General features: G+C 36.8%; 3 protein-coding genes across 5 annotated transcripts in view; 2 read left to right on the top strand and 1 right to left on the bottom strand.

Annotated features, from left to right (window-relative positions):
- The window catches only part of atp2b1a (ATPase plasma membrane Ca2+ transporting 1a), a 45,835-nt gene extending 43,211 nt beyond the window's left edge, over nt 1-2,624 (top strand). For 2 of the 3 annotated variants that reach the window (XM_032590106.1, XM_032590105.1), the window contains one exon: nt 234-2,624. In XM_032590106.1, coding sequence (XP_032445997.1) covers nt 234-611 — 378 coding nt within the window. In that variant the 3' untranslated portion in view covers nt 612-2,624. The remainder of the gene's footprint in view (nt 1-233) is intronic. The other variant, XM_032590107.1, reaches the window with a different exon arrangement.
- A 1,799-nt stretch (nt 2,625-4,423) lies between these two features.
- Nucleotides 4,424-16,531, top strand: mest (mesoderm specific transcript). The gene is made up of 12 exons (XM_032590110.1): nt 4,424-4,559; nt 4,671-4,868; nt 4,957-5,036; nt 5,751-5,828; nt 5,930-6,066; nt 6,161-6,219; nt 15,080-15,120; nt 15,260-15,330; nt 15,422-15,523; nt 15,603-15,679; nt 15,796-15,859; nt 16,006-16,531. The coding sequence occupies exons 2-12, from the start codon at nt 4,715-4,717 to the stop codon at nt 16,121-16,123; spliced, it is 981 nt and encodes a 326-aa protein (XP_032446001.1). The 5' UTR covers nt 4,424-4,559; nt 4,671-4,714; the 3' UTR covers nt 16,124-16,531.
- copg2 (COPI coat complex subunit gamma 2) lies at nt 16,419-23,595 on the bottom strand. Its single transcript, XM_032590109.1, has 24 exons — nt 23,444-23,595; nt 22,908-22,960; nt 22,748-22,828; nt 22,578-22,649; nt 22,418-22,497; nt 21,777-21,852; nt 21,572-21,664; nt 21,374-21,460; nt 21,118-21,275; nt 20,895-21,028; nt 20,548-20,615; nt 20,181-20,369; nt 19,986-20,081; nt 19,624-19,867; nt 19,460-19,535; nt 19,001-19,104; nt 18,788-18,913; nt 18,635-18,703; nt 18,345-18,526; nt 18,076-18,205; nt 17,326-17,423; nt 17,104-17,242; nt 16,906-17,004; nt 16,419-16,750 (listed from the first exon to the last, which is right to left on the bottom strand). Exons 1-24 carry the CDS (start codon nt 23,478-23,480, stop codon nt 16,620-16,622), a joined length of 2,622 nt encoding a protein of 873 aa, XP_032446000.1. The 5' UTR covers nt 23,481-23,595; the 3' UTR covers nt 16,419-16,619.
- Nucleotides 23,596-24,194: the final 599 nt, after the last annotated feature.

Below are 24,194 nucleotides of genomic sequence, written 5' to 3'. Positions count from 1 at the left end.
CCTAACATTGAGTGAGAACAACCAGTCTTTGAAATTTCACTTGCACGTGTCTGAGATACTCCTCCTTCACAGATTTGGTTTTCAAAGCCCCTAAAACTCACCTTATTACCGAGACATTAAAACCTTCCGTTCAGAGTTTGTTTTAACTCGGGGCGTTGATCCAGGAGTTGACTTGAGTCTGCGTTGGTATGCATCGCTACTAAAAACATGCCTCTTCCTGTCCCTTCCTCCAGATCCGAGTGGTGAAGGCATTCCGCAACTCCATCTCCCTCTATGAGGGGCTGGAGAAGCCCGAGGCGCGGACGTCAATCCACAACTTCATGACCCACCCCGAGTTCCGGATAGAGGACTCGGAGCCCCACATCCCCCTCATCGACGACACAGACGCGGAGGACGAAGCCCCTACCAAGCGCAACTCTGCCAGCCTGCCCAATGCCTCTCCGCCCTCGTCCTCCCCCTTGCCCGACGACACCAACCCTCCTGCCGCCCCCACTCAAAACCAGAACAATAACGCCGTTGAAAGCGGCAACCACCTCTTCCCGGAGGTCCCCAAATCAGGAACCCCGTCAGCCCCAGGGAGCCCGCTACACAGCCTTGAGACCTCCCTTTGATCTGACCCAGCTCCACACGGCTGCACCCGTTTTCTCACCCCGCCACCAAAAAGCTCCGCTCAAACGGCCGAACACTGGCAGAGGAGAGAACGGAGGTCTGGACAGAGAGTGGAGTCTTGTGTGAGCTTGGCTTGGGCTGAACTGAAAGAACAGCAAACATTCGTCGGAATGTACGGCTTGGTGTGGATTCTTTGATTTCTCTCTCTTTTTTTTTTTTCTTTAGTTTTTCTCTGTTGGTTCTTGTTAATACCCTGCTGCAACACCAGGAACTCGGTCTTCGTTCCACCCTCCTTGGTAATTTTTTTTTTTTATTCCCCATCCCCCCTCCCTCTGAGTTGCAAGCGGGGGGGGGATAAATAAACTCAGATTGAAAGTGACCTGTTTTTATTACTCTAATATTATTGCTGTTATTTGAATTGAGAAGGTGAGGTCCTCCTCTGGCCGTGAAGATCGGGGCTTGTAAGATTTTGAAAGAACTGTTGACTTCTCTTTTATCTGAAGGGTGTTGTATATTTATTTCTTTGGCCCTTCTCATTCAAAACCTATTTCTGCTTTATTGGCTGTTAATATTGAGTTATTTATGTTTTTGGAAAAAAAAAACAGGTCTGTTTACAAAGTTTGTAGATAGTTATTTTTTTTTTTCTGTTTGTAGGCAAAAGAGCTTCCTGATGTATAATTCAGAAAACTGGGACATTAAAAACATTAAGAGGATTATTTCAGATACTGCTGTATTTTCAGGAAAAAAAGGGTGTTTCTATTGAAACTTAACTATTTTTGCCTGCAAGTTTTGTTATATATTTGTCGATATAGAACCTTCTAGCCAAACCGATGAACATAAAGGCTTGTATAGAAAAAGAGGTCCAAGGGGTAAAGGGTGTTTTCACAGGAGACTCAGCTGAGAAGACGATGACGGCCTCTCTCCACTAACATCACTATAAATATTCTTCCATTTCTTTGATAAGTTTCATGTGCACAAAACGTTCTGGATTCTCTTTTCCATTCATTTCGGTGTGTTTGAGAATTTCCACGTGTTCATGACTTTTAAAAGGGATTTTTCGAAGCCGTCTGGGCCTATACTTAACAAGCATCTCACTCAGAATCCAGCTGGGAGTTGGGAGGAACACGAACTCAGACCTCCTGCGTCCGCTTTCAGCTTCTAGAGGTTCTGTTTTTAGATCTGTGGAGCTATGAAGTTTAAATCTTTGTAGTCACAGTTGCATCCTTTAGCGAAGCAGTTAAATCATAGTTTAATTTAACGCTTAAAAAAATCCCCCAACTTTGTAATCACTTTAGTTCAATTTAGGCGCTCCGCCACTGAGTCAGTTTTTCAGTGATACAGTCATTCCGACTAAATATGAATGTGCCTTGGCTACAATAGTGATTTAAATGATCCTGATCCCGTCGTTCACCACTTTCAGGAAACTCACTCTTGTTTCTACAGCTAAAAGCAGGACCAAAACAAAAACCTACACCTTCATTTCAAATGTTTTGAGTGGGGTAGGAAAAATCTCCTCCCTTTGGATGCTTGATAAATATGGATCCTGGTCATTTCATTTCATTTTTTTAATTTTTTTTTTTATAAGCAAACCATTAGCGCCCTGCCAATGTGCAATACTGACATACATTTACTCAGGCATAAAAAAAAGAAATCCATAAAAATCGTTGCGTAATTTAGGGAGCAAAATGTTGTCGGGCAAAAGGAAAATATCAGTTCATCCACTTTAAGATTATACTCTACAGAAAATTTAAGTACGTTTTCTGCTTTTTTAAAATAAATTCTGTTAGTGTTTTCTTCTTAAGCCTGTCCATAAGACTCATTTCACTCATATTAAATGTTTCTGCATTTGGTTTGTTTGTAAAATAGTTTTGAAACCTGATGTACTGGAAACGCTAAAGATTGGACATGTGCATTTTTCAAGAAGAAATACTAGGCATACACTGGTATCTATCTGCACAGGGTACTTTATACATGCTGTACTGTGTTTATAGTTTTCAATAAAAGTTGTCACTGGACGATGGCCTTACTTTATTTTGTTTAGTATGAGTGCCGGTTTGCTGATATCCAGGAGTTCTGCTTCTTTTAGGTGAGTTCTGATTCCACATTTTCCATACATATCGTGACATTATTTAGATGCCATCTGTAACACTTGGAAAGGTAGGTGGTCAAAGGTAGGTTTCCTCCCCCCATCTGTCTTCACATACTAATAGATAAATCTGCTGCTGTTTTATCGATTTCTCATCTTCAAGCTAACAAATTGCACATCTAGTTTAGTGCTGCACTTTCAAATAACTCCACTTCAGAAGGTGTTTGTACAAACTGACTTCATCGTTTGAAACCTCAGTCTGAACAGAACACAGCAATTCCCATTCCGCCCCAAGTGAAAGGTTTTGTGCATTAATCAATGTCTCTAGGATTTAAACTGGGGATCTTCTGCACACCCATTCCTGACCAGATATCACTCTTCAAAATCCAGTTATGTCAACATGTCTTATATTAACCTTAGAAGTTTTAGTGGAGAACAAAAAACAATAGAACAAAAAGCTGAGTTTAAAACAAAGGCCGTTCAGTTTCCTTATTCCTCTTGTTATAAATGGAGCAGATAGATATATCTCCAATCTAAAAGAAAAGGAACAAGATAGCCCAACTTAATTGTTTATGAATAGCACTGAAAACACAATAAATACTTTCCTCAAGCATTTCACAAAGTAAAAGCCACTTTTATCTAAGGAAACTCATTCAATTTAATTACTGGCTTTGCACCAGTTACTCAAATGCCAATTTATGTCGTCAAACTAAAACAGCACACTTAAATCACTAGTTTTATTTGAGAAAGAAATATAAAAAATAACTTTCCCAAGCAATGAGGGCATTTTATCAATATGTAATATTGCAGTTAAGGGTTTCTTTTACGTACTATGGTTTCAATTCCATTTTCAAGGCATTTAATGTTAACTATGTTAATTCAAGCATTGGACACTCAATAATACACCCAACATAACAGAAAATGTCACAATTTCTTTCTTTAGGTGTTGCCATTGCCATAATTGATTATTTTGAAGAAGTTAAGAACACATCAAGCATGATCATATTGGTAATGGACAAAAATAGAGCAGCAATTTTTAAAATATAATATGTTTAAATTAATTAAATACATATTTATTACATTTATTACAATTTTTTACATATTAAAATAATATTTTAATAGCATTTTGTATCTGTCTATTTAATGTAAAACCAGACATCAAACAGGCACAACTTACCACACTTGTATGATTTGGGATATATTTTATTTCCATATTGGTTTAAGAAATTAATTTTTACAGTTTATTTTGAATGCATGCATGTGGAAAAAAAATGGTCATTCTGTTCTTATTTTGTCATATTTTAAGACATACATTCATTAAATACATGCAAGTGAACTGCTGTTGTCCTTGATTTTCTAGAAGTGATTAAGAATGAAAATCACAATAAAAAATAAAAACAAAAATTATTTCAAATTGTTTGTTTTTTCTCACAAAATGAATAAGCTTAAGGACATGAAAATATTTGTTGATTTATAACGAGATTTACCTTTTTTGTTTACTACTACTACTTGTTAGTACTACTACTAGTAGTAGTAGTAGTAGTAGTAGTACATCATTTTATTTTTCAAGAATTCAGCTTCATTTTGTGCCACTACACGTCCAGACTGGTAGATGGCAGTAAACGCCTCATTTCTTGTTTGGCGATTATTCAAAGATCTTCTATTGACAAGATGAGTTGCGCTTTATAAATTGGTTGCACCGTAGCCATCCAACGAGTTTGTGTCTTCCTCTAAAAAAAAAACGTTAGCAGAGTGAGAGCTCTTACTTTTCTCTGCTATGTTTACTTCTTAACTCTCCACAGGAATATCCTCTGCAGGTCTGAAACAGGTTGAAGGTCTGCTGATAACAAGCAGGAACTTTGCAGTAAGTACCGTACTCTGTCTTTAATAAGTCATTTCAGCTGCCTGGACGCAATGCTACCTGCTCCTTTAACTCTAAGCCTGCTTGTCTCGGCTTGTTGCGTTTGTGGCTCAGTGTGTCAGTGGCAGGAATGAGACCTCCTCACCGCTGATCTCAACATGAGAGAGTGGTGGATCCATGTGGGTCTAATTTGCGTCCCGCTCGTGGCCGTCTACCTGCACATCCCGGCCCCTCACCTCTCCGCCACCCTACAGAAGTGGCACAGCGCCGGGGATTTCTTCCACTTCAGAGGGAAGAAGATCTTTTATAGAGGTAGCAGCACTCAGCACGGGGGGCGGGGGGAAGATTAATCTCCAAATATCCACCTGTTTCCTGTCTCACATCGAGATGTTCTTCCCAGACTCCTACGGTGCTTTGGGAAGCTCAGATGTGGTCCTTCTGCTCCACGGCTTCCCCACCTCCAGCTATGACTGGAACAAGGTATGCAGTCTGTACAGCGGAAGCTTAGCATATCCTGTATGAACACCAGGGTTGCCATGGAGGCAGAAGGCAGGAGGTTCATTTTCATCTTTTGCTATATTATTAGTCCAGCCCATCTCTGGTAGTCTCTGATTCTTGCAAGTTCCACATTTGAAACCCAAAAACTGCATAGATTTATGCCATAAATTCATATTGAGCAGCCGTTTACAAAACAGAGATGCATATGGACAAAGGTGGTCCTAGAATGTTTGGTACCCTGGCCGAACCACCTTTCCAAAGCCCCCCATCTCCCTCCTATTCCCTTCTATGAAATAGTAGACAGGCGAGGGGTGACTGTTGGTGTTATGATGTATTTACTTGTCCTGTATGTTTTAATTTGTGTTTTTATTTCTATTTCTATTTATCTGTGGTTTTATGAATACTGTACAGCACAAGGTCATGAATAACATTGTGCAGTAAATATTTATTTGTATGTTTCATAAATAAAATTGACATTGACATGTATTAGGTACTTTTGACATTCAGATCCTCCGGTTGTAAGAGCGGGGAGTTGGGGGATTATACAGTGAGGGGCAGGCGGGGTGGGGTTGCTTGTTGCCCATGTCACCCATGTCAGAAACCGCCACCGCATACGGAATTATGAGTCTGTTAAAATAAGCAATTTTGACGTGGAAAAATGTTTACAAATCCTGAACCGTTTTTCCTCCCTTGCAGATCTGGGATCCGCTCGCACAGCGCTTCCATCGAGTCATTGCACTGGACTTCCTTGGATTTGGTTTTAGTGACAAACCTGTGAGTCTGCATATTTTATTCCCTTATGTGGTAATTATTTTTCCTGCCTCTTTCTTTCATGCACATGTTTCTCCTACTTCCCCTTTTCTGCAACATCCCAGAGACCCCACAGGTACTCCATCTTTGAACAAGCCAGTATAGTTGAGGCCATGGTGGCCCACTTGGGTCTGAGCAATCAACGACTCAATTTGATATCCCATGATTATGGAGATACTGTGGCCCTAGAGCTCCTATACAGGTGATCATTTTATAGCAGGTGTCAAAAGAATTCAGTGGTCGCCATTAGTTTTTTTCTCTTAACTGTTTTTCGCTTTGTTTTTCTCCTAAACTAGGAGTGACCAAAATCGGACAGGGCATCTGAACTTCAACAGTCTTTGTTTAACAAATGGAGGTACAATGTTGGCTTTTTTGGGGGTTATTGTTACGTTCACAAAAGATAGGATGTTTTGAAAAATTAATACAAAACACAATAGTATGGCTATATACTGTATGTATGTGTATATGTGTGTGTGTGTGTGGGGTAGAAGGTTGGGTTGGAGTTATTGATGTATTTAGGGCTGGAATTAGACACGTGTGTAAGGTTAAAGGCAGGGATGTACGTAACCAGTAGTTTCCTTTCAATAAGGTGTCATTTTGGGTCAAATACAATTTGGTGTTCCAACAGAAAAATATTCCTAAGCACAAATTAAAAGGAACTCAAGAAGTGAACTCCAAAATGGACAAAATTAACTCATAGTATGGTGTAAAAAAAGAGCACAACTGACCTCCGAACTGAGCAAAAAAGACTCTTGGTGTAGTATGATGTAGAGAATGAACAAAAATTACTTAGTATAGTATGACCTAAAAAATGAGCAAAAATGACTCATAGTATAGTATGATGTAGAAAAATAGCAAGTATATCTCAAAGTATTGTATGACGTAAAAAATTAACAAAAGTGACTCATAGTATAGTATGACATCAAAAATGACTCAGTATGATGTACAAAATTTGCAAAAAGTGGATTTGATTTTTTAGAACATTTTGACATCATAGTATACTATGTCATTTTTTGACATTTTCGACGTCATAGTTATAGTATGTCTTTTATCTTACATTTTCGATGTATGTCATTTTTTTGACATTTTCAACGTCATAGTATACTGTCAAAAAAAATGACATACTATACTACGACGTCGAAAATGTCATAAAAATGACATACTATACGTCGAAAATGTCAAAAAAATGACATACTATACTATGACGTCGAAAATGTCATAAAAATGACATACTATATACTATGATGTCGAAAATGTCATAAAAATGACATACTATACGTCGAAAATGTCAAAAAAATGACATACTATACTATGACGTCCAAAAAGTCATAAAAATGACATATCATACTATGACGTCGAAAATGTCATAAAAATGACATACTATATACTATGATGTCGAAAATGTCATAAAAATGACATACTATATACTATGATGTCGAAAATGTCACAAAAATGACATACTATACGTCGAAAATGTCAAAAAAATGACATACTATACTATGACGTCCAAAAAGTCATAAAAATGACATATCATACTATGACGTCGAAAATGTCATAAAAATGACATACTATAAGTATGTCAAAAATGTCCAAAAAAATGACGTACTATAGTATAACGTCGTAAATGTCCAAAAAATGACATACTATACTATGACGTCAAAAATGTCCAAAAAATGACATACTATAGTATGATGTCGAAAATGTCAAAAAAATGACATACTATAGTATGACTTCGAAAATGTCCAAAAAATGACATACATAGTACGTCGTTTTTTTGGACATTTTTGACATCATAGTATAATATGTCATTTTTTGGACATTTTCGACGTCATACTATAGTACATCAGTTTTTTGGACATTTTTGACGTCATAATATAGTATGTCATTTTTTTGACATTTTCAACATCATTGTCAACTATGTCATTTTTTTGACATTTTCGACCAAAAAATTGACATTTTCGACTTCATACTATATGTCATTATGTGGACATTTTCGAATGTCATTTTTATGTCATTTTTATGACATTTTCGACATCACGTCGAAAATGTCCAAAAAAACATAATATAGTATGTTATTTTTTTGACATTTTCGACGTCATAGTATACTTTGTCATTTGTTGGACATTTTCGACATCATTGTATTGGATGTCATTTTTTGGACATTTTCGACCTCATGGTATACCATGTCATTTTATTGACATTTTCGACGTCATGGTATGTCATTTTTATGACATTTTCGACGTCATGTCGAAAATGTCCAAAAAAATGTCCAAAAAAATTACATACTATAAGTATGTTATTTTTTTGGACATTTTCGACGTCATATTATAGAACGTCATTTTTTGGACATTTTCGACGTCATACTATAGAACGTCATTTTTTGGACATTTTCGACGTCATGGTACGTCATTTTTTTGGACATTTTCGACGTCATAGTATAGCATGTCATTTTTTTGGACATTTTGGACGCCATACTATAGTATGTCATATTTTGGACATTTTTGACATCATAGTATAGTATGTCATTTTTTGGACATTTTCGACGTCATAGTATAGTATGTCATTTTTCTGGACATTTTCGATGTCATAGTATAGCATGTCGTTTTTTTGGACATTTTCGGCGTCATAGTATATACTATGTCATTTTTATGACATTTTCGACGTCATAGTATATACTATGTCATTTCTTTTTACATTTTCGACGTCATACTATAGTACGTCATGTTTTTTTACATTTTCGACGTCATAGTATATAGTATGTCATTTTTATGACATTTTCAACGTCATAGTATAGTATGTCATTTTTTTGGACATTTTTGACATCATAGTATAGTATGTCATTTTTTGGACATTTTCGACGTCATAGTATAGGATGTCATTTTTTTGGACATTTTCGACGTCATAGTATAGCATGTCATTTTTTTGGACATTTTGGACGCCATACTATAGTATGTCATATTTTGGACATTTTTGACATCATAGTATAGTATGTCATTTTTTGGACATTTTCGACGTCATAGTATAGTATGTCATTTTTCTGGACATTTTCGATGTCATAGTATAGCATGTCGTTTTTTTGGACATTTTCGGCGTCATAGTATATACTATGTCATTTTTATGACATTATCGACGTCATAGTATATACTATGTCATTTCTTTTTACATTTTCGACGTCATACTATAGTACGTCATGTTTTTTTACATTTTCGACGTCATAGTATACTATGTCATTTTATTGACATTTTCGACATCATAGTATATAGTATGTCATTTTTATGACATTTTCAACGTCATAGTATAGTATGTCATTTTTTTGGACATTTTCGACGCCATACTATAGTATGTCATGTTTTTTGGACATTTTCGACATCATAGTATAGCATGTCATGTTTTTTGGACATTTTCGACATCATAGTATAGCATGTAATTTTTTGGACATTTTCGACGTCATAGTATAGTATGTCATTTTTTTGGACATTTTCGACGCCATACTATAGTATGTCATATTTTGGACATTTTCGACGTCATAGTATAGTATGTCATATTTTGGACATTTTCGACGTCATAGTATAGGATGTCATTTTTTTGGACATTTTCGACGTCATAGTTTTTTTGGACATTTTCGACGTCACAGTATAGTATGTCATTTTTCTGGACATTTTCGACGCCATACTATAGTATGTCATTTTTTTGGACATTTTCGACGTCATAGTATAGTATGTCATTTTTCTGGACATTTTCGACGTCATAGTATAGTATGTCATTTTTCTGGACATTTTCGGCGTCATAGTATAGTATGTCATTTTTTTGGACATTTTCGACGTCATAGTATATAGTATGTCATGTTTTTTGGACATTTTCGACATCATAGTATAGTATGTCATTTTTCTTTCTGGACATTTTCGACGTCATAGTATAGCATGTCGTTTTTTTGGACATTTTCGACGTCATAGTATAGTATGTCATTTTTTTGGACATTTTCGACGCCATAGTATAGTATGTCATTTTTTGGACATTTTCGACGTCATAGTATGTCATATTTTGGACATTTTCGACGTCATAGTATAGTATGTCATTTTCTTGGACATTTTCGACGTCATAGTATAGTATGTCATTTTTCTGGACATTTTCGACGCCATAGTATAGTATGTCATTTTTTTGGACATTTTCGACGCCATACTATAGTATGTCATATTTTGGACATTTTCGACGTCATAGTATAGTATGTCATATTTTGGACATTTTCGACGTCATATTATAGTATGTCATTTTTTTGGACATTTTCGACGTCATACTATAGTACGTCGTTTTTTTGGACATTTTCGACGTCATGGTATACTATGTCATTTTATTGACATTTTCGACGTCATAGTGTACTATGTAATTTTTTTGACATTTTCGACGTCATGGTATATATGTCATTTTATTGACATTTTCGACATCATACTATAGTACGTCATTATTTGGACATTTTCAACGTCATTCTATAGAACGTCATTTTTTGGACATTTTCGACGTCATGTTATGTCATTATTTGGACATTTTCGACGTCATACTATAGTACGTCATTTTTTGGACATTTTCCACGTCATGTTATGTCATTATTTGGACATTTTCGACGTCATACTATAGAACGTCATTTTTTGGACATTTTCGACGTCATGGTATGTCATTTTTTTGACATTTTCAACATCATGGTATACTATGTCATTTTATTGACATTTTTGACGTCATAGTATAGTATGTCATTTTATTGACATTTTCGACATCATACTATAGTACGTCATTATTTGGACATTTTCAACGTCATACTACAGAACGTCATTTTTTGGACATTTTCGACGTCATGTTATGTCATTATTTGGACATTTTCGATGTCATACTATAGAACGTCATTTTTTGGACATTTTCGACGTCATGGTATGTCATTTTTTCGGACATTTTCGACGTCATGGTATAGTATGTCATTTTTTTGACATTTTCGACGTCATAGTATACTATGTCATTTTTTTGACATTTTCGACGTCATGGTATACTATGTCATTTTATTGACATTTTTGACGTCATAGTATAGTATGTCATTTTTATGACATTTTCGACGTCATAGTATATATGTCATTTTTATGACATTTTCGACATCATAGTATAGTATGTCATTTTTATGACATTTTCAACGTCATACTATAGAACGTCATTTTTTGGACATTTTCAACGTCATTTTATGTCATTTTTTCGGACATTTTTGACATCATAGTATACTATGTAATTTTTTGACATTTTCGACGTCATAGTATACTATGTCATTTTTTGGACATTTTCGGCGTCATAGTATAGTATCTCATTTTTTTGACATTTTCGACATCATTGTGTAGGATGTCATTTTTTTGACATTTTCGACGTCATAGTATAGTATGTCATTTTTATGACATTTTCGACGTCGTAGTATAGTATGTCATTTTTATGACATTTTCAACATCATACTATAGAACGTCATTTTTTGGACATTTTCAACGTCATGTTATGTCATTTTTTCGGACATTTTTGACATAATAGTATACTATGTAATTTTTTGACATTTTCGACGTCATAGTGTATACTATGTCATTTTTTTGACATTTTCGACGTCATAGTACGTCATTTTATTGACATTTTCGACGTCAAAGTATAGTATGTCATTTTAATGACATTTTCGACGTCATAGTTATAGTATGTCATTTTTTTTGACATTTTCGACGTCATAGTATACTATATCATTTTTTTGACATTTTCGACGTCATAGTATATATGTCATTTTTTTGACATTTTCGGCGTCATAGTATAGTATCTCATTTTTTGGACATTTTCGACGTCATAGTATAGTACGTCATTTTATTGACATTTTCGACGTCATGGTATAGTATGTCATTTTTTTGACATTTTCGACGTCATGGTATAGTATGTCATTTTTTTGACATTTTCGACGTCATACTATAGAACGTCATTTTTTGGACATTTTCGACGTCATAGTATACTATGTCATTTTATTGACATTTATGACGTCATAGTATAGCATGACGATACCATGACGTCGAAAATGTCCAAAAAAACTATGACGTCGAAAATGTCCAAAAAAATGACATACTATGACGTCGAAAATGTCCAAAATATGACATACTATAGTATGGCGTCGAAAATGTCCAAAATATGACATACTATACTATGACGTCGAAAATGTCCAAAAAATGACATACTATAGTATGGCGTCGAAAATGTCCAAAAAAATGACATACTATACTATGACGTTGAAAGTGTCATAAAAATGACATACTATATACTATGATGTCGAAAATGTCAATAAAATGACATAGTATACTATGACGTCGAAAATGTAAAAAAACATGACGTACTATAGTATGACGTCGAAAATGTAAAAAAAAATGACATAGTATATACTATGACGCCGAAAATGTCATAAAAATGACATAGTATATACTATGACGCCGAAAATGTCCAAAAAAACGACATGCTATACTATGACATCGAAAATGTCCAGAAAAATGACATACTATACTATGACGTCGAAAATGTCCAAAAAATGACATACTATACTATGACGTCGAAAATGTCCAAAATATGACATACTATAGTATGGCGTCGAAAATGTCCAAAATATGACATACTATAGTATGGCGTCGAAAATGTCCAAAAAAATGACATACTATACTATGACGTCGAAAATGTCCAAAAAAATGACATACTATACTATGACGTCGAATATGTCCAAAAAATGACATACTATTCTATGACGTCGAAAATGTCCAAAAAATGACATACTATATATGGCGTCGAAAATGTCCAAAAAAATGACATACTATACTATGACGTCGAAAATGTCCAAAAAATGACATACTATAGTATGGCGTCGAAAATGTCCAAAAAAATGACATACTATACTATGACGTTGAAAGTGTCATAAAAATGACATACTATATACTATGATGTCGAAAATGTCAATAAAATGACATAGTATACTATGACGTCGAAAATGTAAAAAAACATGACGTACTATGGTATGACGTCGAAAATGTAAAAAAAAATGACATAGTATATACTATGACGCCGAAAATGTCATAAAAATGACATAGTATATACTATGACGCCGAAAATGTCCAAAAAAACGACATGCTATACTATGACATCGAAAATGTCCAGAAAAATGACATACTATACTATGACGTCGAAAATGTCCAAAATATGACATACTATACTATGACGTTGAAAGTGTCATAAAAATGACATACTATATACTATGATGTCGAAAATGTCAATAAAATGACATAGTATACTATGACGTCGAAAATGTAAAAAAACATGACGTACTATGGTATGACGTCGAAAATGTAAAAAAAAATGACATAGTATATACTATGACGCCGAAAATGTCATAAAAATGACATAGTATATACTATGACGCCGAAAATGTCCAAAAAAACGACATGCTATACTATGACATCGAAAATGTCCAGAAAAATGACATACTATACTATGACGTCGAAAATGTCCAAAATATGACATACTATAGTATGGCGTCGAAAATGTCCAAAATATGACATACTATAGTATGGCGTCGAAAATGTCCAAAAAAATGACATACTATACTATGACGTCGAAAATGTCCAAAAAAATGACATACTATACTATGACGTCGAATATGTCCAAAAAATGACATACTATTCTATGACGTCGAAAATGTCCAAAAAATGACATACTATATATGGCGTCGAAAATGTCCAAAAAAATGACATACTATACTATGACGTCGAAAATGTCCAAAAAATGACATACTATAGTATGGCGTCGAAAATGTCCAAAAAAATGACATACTATTCTATGACGTCGAAAATGTCCAAAAAATGACATACTATATATGGCGTCGAAAATGTCCAAAAAAATGACATAGTATACTATGACGTCGAAAATTTAAAAAAACATGACGTACTATAGTATGACGTCGAAAATGTAAAAAAAATGACATAGTATATACTATGACGTCGAAAATGTCATAAAAATGACATAGTATATACTATGACGTCGAAAATGTCCAAAAAAACTACATGCTATACTATGACATCGAAAATGTCCAGAAAAATGACATACTATACAATGACGTCAAAAATGTCCAAAAAATGACATACTATACTATGATGTCAAAAATGTCCAAAATATGACATACTATAGTATGGCGTCCAAAATGTCCAAAAAAATGACATGCTATACTATGACGTCGAAAATGTCCAAAAAAACGACATGCTATACTATGACGTCGAAAATGTCCAAAAAATGACATACTATACTATGACGTCGAAAATGTCCAAAATATGACATACTATAGTATGGCGTCGAAAATGTCCAAAAAAATGACATACTATACTATGACGTCGAAAATGTCCAAAAAATGACATACTATACTATGACGTCGAAAATATCCAAAAAATGACATACTATATACTATGGCGTCGAAAATGTCCAGAAAAATGACATACTATACTATGACGTCGAAAATGTCCAAAAAATGACATACTATACTATGACGTCGAAAATATCCAAAATATGACATACTATAGTATGGCGTCGAAAAAGTCCAAAAAAATGACATACTATACTATGATGTCGAAAATGTCCAAAAAAATGACATACTATACTATGACGTCGAAAATGTCCAAAAAAATGACATACTATACTATGACGTCGAAAATGTCCAAAAAATGACATACTATAGTATGGCGTCGAAAATGTCATAAAAATGACATACTATATACTATGATGTCGAAAATGTCAAAAAAATGACATACTATAGTATGATGTCAAAAATGTCAAAAAAATGACATTTTGTATGACATACTATGTCTAAAATGTCATAAAAATGACATACTATACTATGACGTTGAAAATGTCATAAAAATGACATAGTATATACTATGATGTCGAAAATGTCAATAAAATGACATATTATACTATGACTTCGAAAATGTCCAAAAAATTGACATAGTATGCTATGAGGTCGAAAATGTCATAAAAATGACATACTATACTATGACGTCGAAAATGTCAAAAAAAAAAATGACTATGACGTCGAAAATGTCTCGTAGTATTTGTCTGAAATATGTGCTTTTAAACTTACCTGTTTGTTTTGATGTAAAAATCATGGATAGTCCTGACATTTTGATTTCCAACAGGAATATTTCCAGAAACACACCACCCACGGTTGCTGCAGACAGTGAGTGAATCTGTCTTCTTCATACTTCTCAACTCATTTTAAGTATAATATTTTATTGTTTCCAATTATTAATGGGGAATAGAAAAGGGATGGACATTTTTCATTTTTGGCTGACCTGTTTTTAATCTCTTCCCATAAGCTGTTGAAGGACTCAAGTATTCTGGCAACATTTCTGACGCGCCTCACCAACTTTATGATCTTCCAAAAGGGGTAAGAGGACCAGTGTTTTTAAAATACATTACAAGATTAATGGATTGATGAAGAAATAAGACTTTCTTCACATTTTCTCCTTGATTGGTAGCGTTAGAGAAGTATTCGGTCCCTACACTCAGCCCACAGACGCAGAGTTCTGGGACATGTGGACAAGTTTACGCTACAATGACGGCAACCTGGTTTTGGACAGGTGATGATGTGCTTATGTGCTCATTGTTTCTGGTTCACTGACAGACAGTTGACTGAATGTGGGGCTTCTATCTTCTTAGTATTCTCCAGTACATCAATCAGAGATTTCAACATAGAGATCGATGGGTGGGAGCGCTCACATCCACGCATGCTCCATGTAAGTGGTGCTTGGGTGGAGCAAATTCTTTGTTAAAAAGGTGTTTTAACCTGTGATTTTAAGACCCTTGTTCATCTCCACAATGACCATCATGTCCTCCCCCTTTTGTGTTTCAGTGCACATGATCTACGGACCCCTGGACCCTGTCAACCCCCATCCACAGTTCATCCGTCTTTATATGTGAGTGATCATGCCTTTACCTCCATACACATTGCTTTGCAAAAGTGATGTTTAGCAAAAACATTCTCAGGTGGTAACATGTAATTTGTTAGAATATTTTATAAAGGTAAATTAAAATACACTTTACTTGTATTTTATTCTTTCAGGCATTTGGTGAAAAGGTCAACAGTCACCATTCTGGACGACCACATCAGTCACTACCCACAGCTGGAGGATCCCACCGGTTTCCTAAAGGCTTACTTCAATTTCATTCACTCTTTCTAACCAGATCGCAAACGCATGCCTATTGTGAGGTATCAAAATCAGATGCAAAATAACTTAAATTATTTCTAACTACCAATTAAGAATGTTGACTAACTTAAACGATGAAGTTAAGTCTGAGGAAAGAAAATCATGATTTATAAACCTTGAGATAAATTATAGTCATAGTGAGCATATCTGTTGAACACTATCCTGCATTGTGAATTACTTTTGATATAATTTTCTACATTCTTCAAAAATAGAAATGACTTAAAATAAAACATTTTCTTTAAATAAAATTAATTTTCTTAAAAAAAAGTTTAAAGTTGCATTTTGACCAACTTTATTGTGAAGTTGAAAGAAACAAAAAGATGGAAAAACCAAAAAGTTTTAGTTTACATAGAAGATATAAAACATTTGTACCAGGAATCACAATAACGAGTTAAGCTTCAGGACTGAGGAAATGATGGATAAGGGCTGCCGCATGCTTTGTGTCATTAGTTGGCACATATTTGTAGTTCTAGCCTACAGACGCAAGGATTACATCGACAACAGTCTCCTCTGTGCTGCGAACCGTCACTTGCATGGTGACGCCATCAGCCAGCGCCAGACGGGCCCGAACCAGGACATCGTGACCTCCTCGGAACACACCTGGACAGAGAAGGCGGGTAGAATCCGGTCACCAGAAGAAACAGGACAACTTAAAATTGTTCTGAGTCTAAAAGATGATATGTGATGTATTCTGGTGTCTTTATTTCAGCAAATCATTCTCTAAAAATTAACTTTCATCCAGGAATCAGACTCACCAGCAAGAAAGAGAACATGAGAGTTCTTGTTTTCAGGAACTTTGTCAGAGCGTTCACAGGGCTGCATTCCCAGGAAGCTGATGATGTTACCCACCGCCTCTGTTGTGATACAATACACCAGGCATCACATAATGTGTAATTAAAGCACACCTTGATGTGCACAAGCGTCAGCTTTCCTAAAATGTTCAAACTGTGTACCATCTAGTGTTCGCACAGATGCCAGGGCAAATGTTTCCTCCTTCTCATTTTCGTCTCCCACTTCCTCCCATGCTGCGCCAAAGTTTGGTTTCAGAACTTTCTGTATGTGATCTGCGACCGTCACTTCCAGGTCCTCCAGCTGAACAAATGAGAATTCCAATTCAAACCTCAGGTTCAGGCAGATGAAGCCATTTTACCAGCTCCAACTTCAGTTCTACATACCACATATTCATCATCGTAACCGTCGTCATCAGGCTCTCCTGTGTTTGGGTCACAGTCTCTCACCAGGTACTTCATTGTACAGCTGAATGTGCAGGACACTGCAAGCAAACGGAAACCACAGTTGAACTCTAAATCATTAAAATCCAGGGTTCCTAACACATTCTTAGGTTTTGCTGGTTCAAATTAATATAGTTTTTGAAGTTGTATAAACTAGGCCATAAAGATGGTAGCGAGGCTGCTAAATTAAAAGAAATATGAATGTTGACATGGTACCACTTCTATCTGTACATCTGTAACTGGATGGTGTGCTTTGAACTTGATGATTGGGGCAATCAATACATTTACAAAAGAAAAAAAGATTAAATTGACCAATAATGACAAAGTTGCTCTACTAGACATCAATGAGGGATAACAAAATGCTACGGTTGGTGGGTGCCAGGTTGGAGGAGGGGATGCATCATGATTTCTATCACTATAATGTACTTATATTATCTAACAAAAAGAAAATAAACAGATTGAAGCATTTGGATAGAACAAAGTACCTCTATACTGCAGGATTCAGACACTGAGACACATAAGTAAACCTTATGATTGCATTGACAAACCCAGATTTGAGAAATTTGTTACATGAAGTGTGTGCATCAACTAGTGCATCCAAACAGTTCCCTTACGATGGATACTGTGATTTGATATGATAAATTCTAGACTTTTCCAAACTGAACCCTGAGCGGTCCCAGTAAACGTTCCTACCTGCAGTGGGGTCATCGTCAGGCAGCCGCACCAAAGTGTAGGAGGAGCCGGGCTGGCTGTAAGGGAGGCTGGGGGCTGGGATGTAGTGCGCTACCTCGTAGGCTTCTGATGGCTCCATCTGTACTACCACCTGCAACAGACAACAGTTCAGTCTTGGCACATAATAATCACTTGTTCTAAATAAGATTCCAGCCAGCATTGGACCAGACATTGGAAAAATGTTCTGGTCTCCAGCAGGGAGCAGGACTACCGTCCATCTTTTAACAAACCTTTTGGAGCAGCTGGTCGTTCAGCGTGTTTGTGCAGTCGAACTGGAACACCATGTGTCGGGCGAATGTGTGCTTGATGCAGCGAACCACGTATTCCGTCTCGGCCTCCGTCAGCTGTACCGGCTCTGACGACTTGAATAATGGGCCGAGAGCCTGGAATTCTGGGATGGAAGCAAGTTGTTCTGCAAGAAGGGGGGAAAAAAAATTAATAAATGAACGTTAAGGTGAACGTTTTGATCAATTATCCAATAAAAAGCAATAACTGAAGCGGGTCCATCTGTCTTACTTACCCTGGTAGATGTCTTGCCGTGATGGAGCCAACTTCTCTGGCAGTTTGCTCGTAGCAACAGGAGCAATTTCTAGAAGAAAAACAGACGAACTCAATGTATTTTGTGCACAGCAATATTCTGTAATTTAATCTGAATGAAACAATGTGGTCTTACCCATTTTCTGCTCTGTGATTGGAGTGGTGGCCAGAGGTACAGACTTCATGTCGAAAGGCTTCTCCGAGGGCTCCAGGGTGTACTGGTGGAGGGACTTCTCCAGGCCAGGAATGGACACGGACAGACCTGAGACACAAGGAGGACACGTCAACACCTGATGTTCTGATTAATTGTAGAGTTTATCTTGTAAGCTTCATAAATGCCGATATTTACCATTAAAAATATAAGCAGCATTCAGAGCTTTCTGCTTCTGCTGCAGCACGTTCATGTAGAAAGTAGCTCTGTCTCTGACCTCGTCATCGCTGTCCATCATACACCTGTGAGAACAGATCATATTAATCCATGATCAAATTATTACTAGGCATTCAACATCACTTTGGACATAATATTTGCAGTTTGTTGTTTTCTCATGCTGATTAGCAAATAAATCAACATGAGCCGTCTTTTCTAAAAAAAAAAAAAAAAAAAAAAACTCCATTAGTTTATGAAATGAGGAAATAGTAAATTAAGCAAACTGGTTTTATATTCGTTGATTTCATCCATTTTTGAGGCTTCATTAAACAAAGTTCATTCACAGTTCAACAGAGTTTAAATTTCCAACAAATATGCACTTGTATGATAAAGAAAAAAAAGGAAAGGAAAGAAAACAAAAACATAAAAACAAGGCCTCACCTCTGCATGAGAACCAGGACGCTCGGCAGCAGATCGTCATTCTGAGCTCCAAATTTAGCTAAAGCGCTCACAGCAGCTGAAGGCAGACAAATACAAATGGCCAGTTGGAGGTAATCAGATTACTAGACCAGATTTCTAGGCCGCTGATCTTTATGCTGTCTCACCTGCACGAACTGCCTCACTCTCCAGCACCACCCGGTTGAAGATGAAGCGGATGTACTTAGAGGGCTGTGGGGTCCGCGGCCCCTCTTTACCCAGCAGGTGCAGGATCTTGGTGGCCAGCACTGTGTGCTCACAGTCCTCGATGAACTCACACAGATGGGCCAGGCCCGTCTCTTTGCTCTCAGGGTTCTCCTCGATGATGCTGATGATGCAGTCCACAATAGCCCGCTTGTACTCGAAGCCGCCCTGCAGTGACAGAAGTGATCAATACGTGTGGGAGGAGGTCCGCACTGCTACAATAATCAGAATCATAAACCCAACTTTCGAAGCTTTAGAAATAGTGGAATAAAGATGATCGACTTACGTCGTCTCTCAGCATGTTGGACAAGAAGTTCATCATGACGCTGTGCTTCCTGGGATACTTCTGACACAGGGCACTGATGGCCTGAACGACCACCACCTGAAGGAACAGAAGTCATAAAAAAAACATTTTAATACTTCAAATTAAAATAAATCTAACCTTTCTAATACCATTTTCATCAAATCAAAGATTTCCCACCTTGAACTCATCCGAAATCTCAGAGACAAAGGAGGAGATCTGCTTCATGAGGCGGTCCACGCTGCTCTCACTGCCAGTCTTCAGCAGTGTGGTGATGGCCAGGGTGGCGATGCTGCGGTTGGAATCGGTGATCAGGTTCTCCAGGTCCAGGTTGCAGGCGGTCACAGCCGACGGGTGTTTCATGGCCACCTGAACAACACATGAAGGACTCATAAAAATCTGTTAAGGACTTGCATCCGAGATGTCAAAACGAGAATTTACAAATAAATACGAAAAGGGCCAACGTGTTTGTGGCCTTAACACTTCCGATTGTTAGAGGTCTTGCACTAAACTGTGTCGCCTAATATTGTAAAATGAAGAGTTGTACCTTGTTGAGGGTCCTGACAGCAGCATATCTCAGGGCTGCTTTAGGGGAGCTGCAGAAGAGCTGGAGAACTGAAGGAAAACACAAAATGTCATTTTTTTATGGCATCTCTGAATCTTGATTTATTTCTAATGTCTATATTGGATTCAAACAGAGAGTAACAATTGACATTACTTAATTTGAATTTGTATCTGTCTGCATTTCTGTATAAAAATTGGATGTTTTTATTTATTGTAAATTTTCTTAAGACGACATGAATTATCTCTCTATGAATAAATTGAACTGACACAAAGAAAAAAACTCAGTGTTCTGAATACCAAGCTTTATGAATAATTAAGAGAGCAGGTCACCTGAGACAGCAGGCGCCAGCTCTCTGGCAGTACAGTTGGGCATGTGGACAATGGCGGATGCAGCCTCGTAAACGACCATCTCGTTCTTGTTCCTCAAGCAGCTCTCGATGAAGTCAAACAAGGGGCTGTCGTGACTGCAGGTTGAGACAAAATGAACGTCAACACCAGTTCATTCATTGTGGTGCGGCAGCCATTCTGTCCAGCCACGCTCCGTTCTGCTCACCCGCCCTCCGTCTCGTCCAGCAGTTTGCTGGCGATGCGGATCAGCATGCAATAGGCGAACGGCGACTTCAGGCCAGACTTGGTGAACTTGTTGAGCATCTTGGTCACAGCGAGACGATCGTTCTTCCGGAGGTGATACAACAGGCCCAGAGCGTGGTACTAACAGGGCGAAAAACCAGGAAACAGAATTAAAACCAACAGGTTTTGTTCATGAATCCCAGAGTTGCAGTGATCCACCGTGAGCGTGTCTTTCCTACCTGGACCATGATGTTGTCACTGGAGGCAGCTTCCTGGGCTTCATTCACCCAGCGCTTCACCACATCGTAGCTCATCTTCACCATGTGCTGAGAAAGCAGAGACGAGGTCATCCAACAGCAAAACACACCATTGGATGATTACCAACGACAACACGAGAAATTCTGGATTCTTCTCTTTTTATGGTTTATAAATCATACCAGAGAGGAGACCAGGGCTGAACTGGACACACTGGGCACCTTGTCCACAATAGCCTGCTTCATGTATCTTTCAATGGCCTGCAGCATGGTGGTCTGTGAGGACACAAACCCACACACAAAGAAAATAAATAACACTCCTAAAGAAAAGACATTTCACAACAAAACAGAAATCTGTAAACTGAGATAAATAGAAAACTTCTCTCACATCTGTAATTCTGCACAGAGCTCTGATGGCTGGACCTCTGTACACGTCTTCTTTCCCAGTCATGTCTTTGGTTAAGCTATTAAAGCAAAGACAAACGAGGACAAGACTTTATTAATAAATCATCAAAAAATAAATATAGTTTGTAACACAACTGCACAAGAAAAATCAACTCTGCTGGACTATGATGCATCATTTGACAACATGAAATAGGCTAAGAGGTTTAAAAAAATTTTTTTTAAAAAGCAAACATCATCTATTGACCTAAAGTGGCTCAACAACTGATAAGAATCTTATTGGCCTCAGTTTAAGGCTCTGGAGCTTCAGTGAACTATTAACTGAAAGCTCAGACTTAAATCCAATTGATGTCAAGTGCTAGGGCCTTCAACAGGTTACCCACAATCAGAATCTGAATAAAACCGTTCTGCAAACAGGGATGGGCTACAAATCCTCCACAGACATATAAAGTAAAATCAGACACCAAATGGCAGTTGTTGCCATATGTGACACAACCAGTTACCAAATTTAGGAGTAATTACATTTTTTGCATAGAGCTAGGTAGGAATAAAACTGTAAGAGAGTGAATACTTATGGATATTAATACTTAAATGGACGTTTCAAGTAGACGATTCGTCAACACAAACCTGCTTGTGACAATGATGACATCCTCAGAGATGTTTGCCATCTCTTTGATAGTCAGGTAGCACATCCTCCTCAGGGTTTGCTAAACAACAGAGAAAACCTTGTTTAGATCAAATGTGTGAAAAGTTATTCAACAGAAACGATTAAATGGACATGTCTTACATCATTAGACTGGAACAGCCTCGTCATCGCAAAGAAAGCCTCAGTGGCTTCGGTGGTCCCAAAATGCTCTCCCTACATAAACACAAGAAAGAGAGTGAATAGTTAGTTTTGTCGTTGAAATAAATACAATGCTTAAAAGTTAAACAAGAGTAAATATTTGTCATTTTTACCTGATTGAGAAGGTAGATGATCTTGGTGAGGATATGGAGACATCTTCTTGGATTGATGGGGGTCTCATTGAAGATCCGTGCCTGTGAATGAAAACACCATGGATAAGAACCACTATCTCCTGGTTACAGATAAAAGTCCAGAGCTTATGCTCAAAATTACCTCTTGCAAAACTGCACTCTTCTCCAAGTGCTGGAAAGGGTTTGACCCACTTCCTAAGAGACAAAATAAATGAATTACAAGAAGAATATGGTATTACTTGTTACTCGAATACCAGAAGAAAAAAAGGCATATTGTGAGAATTAAATACATATATATATATATATATATATATATATATATATATGTATATATACATACAGATGCTAGCTATAGTAGCTAAGTGACAGAATAAGATAATTCAGACAACGCTAGCGTGCACAGCTAATGATATGACATAACCGTAAACATGGCAAAATATTATTCGGAATTAAGTGTCACCACAAACAGTTAAATGTAAACTCGATAAACCTGCAGTACTGGTCTCCTTTTGCGCTTTAGGTCAGAATATGTCAATAATGTTCTTCTTAAACCATTGTTGAGGGTCCGGTTGGTTAACTTTAGCTAGCAAGCTAACAGACGAGCACTTAGCATTTCTGTAACGTGTTTCAATCGTAAAACTTATGCCTTCCAATTAACTGTTATATTTAAATCCTTACCAGACTCTTCGTCCTTCTTATCAAACTTTTTAATCATTTTAACTGGAGGTGACGGACGAGGGCGGCAGATGCTCTCAGCCTTGGAAATACCAGGAGCTACTTCCACGTAGCCAAAATGCAGACTGGCTTCCTGTTGGGGGGCGTCCACGTCGACGGAAATGACGTCGTATCATCCCAACTTTTAAAACAGCAGAGGACGCTGTTGACAGTTTTTATTTCTTTTTATTTTCTTTTTAACTACTATAAAAAAGCTTCGAATGCGGTATAATTGAAGTGCCATTTTAACTATTTTTAACTATATTTATTGTTTAACCAAAATAAATCAATAAAGTCAAGGGAACTCCAAATCTTGCCTTTATGTCATCATTTGCTCTACATGTGATATGCGTGTTATATATCTGTAAAAACCCCAGAAGCTTCTGTAGTCCCATTGCTACTAATAGGATTGAAGCCATTTAAGGACTGATATAATGCTAACCATAGATATAGTAAAAATAAGAATATATACCTCAGGTTTTTGATTTACCCAGATCTGGAGTGCAGTTGCTAAAAATGACCACAGGATGTCAGCACTTCTCAGCATCGTGAATTTAGAGGGTGTGCAATTTAAAACTTACATAGAAACGCAGTTTTGTATTTTATCCAAGCAGTTGAAAATATTAACCGGTAGCAAATTTCATAATGCATTAAAATGTTATAACATTAAATGTAGGTAAATTTTTAAGACCATCATTATTTTTTAATATAAAGA

Source organism: Xiphophorus hellerii, chromosome 17 (genome assembly GCF_003331165.1).
Source record: "Xiphophorus hellerii strain 12219 chromosome 17, Xiphophorus_hellerii-4.1, whole genome shotgun sequence".
In the NCBI taxonomy this organism is placed as follows: Eukaryota; Metazoa; Chordata; class Actinopteri; order Cyprinodontiformes; family Poeciliidae; genus Xiphophorus; species Xiphophorus hellerii.
This window is presented reverse-complemented; position numbering and strand designations above follow the sequence as displayed.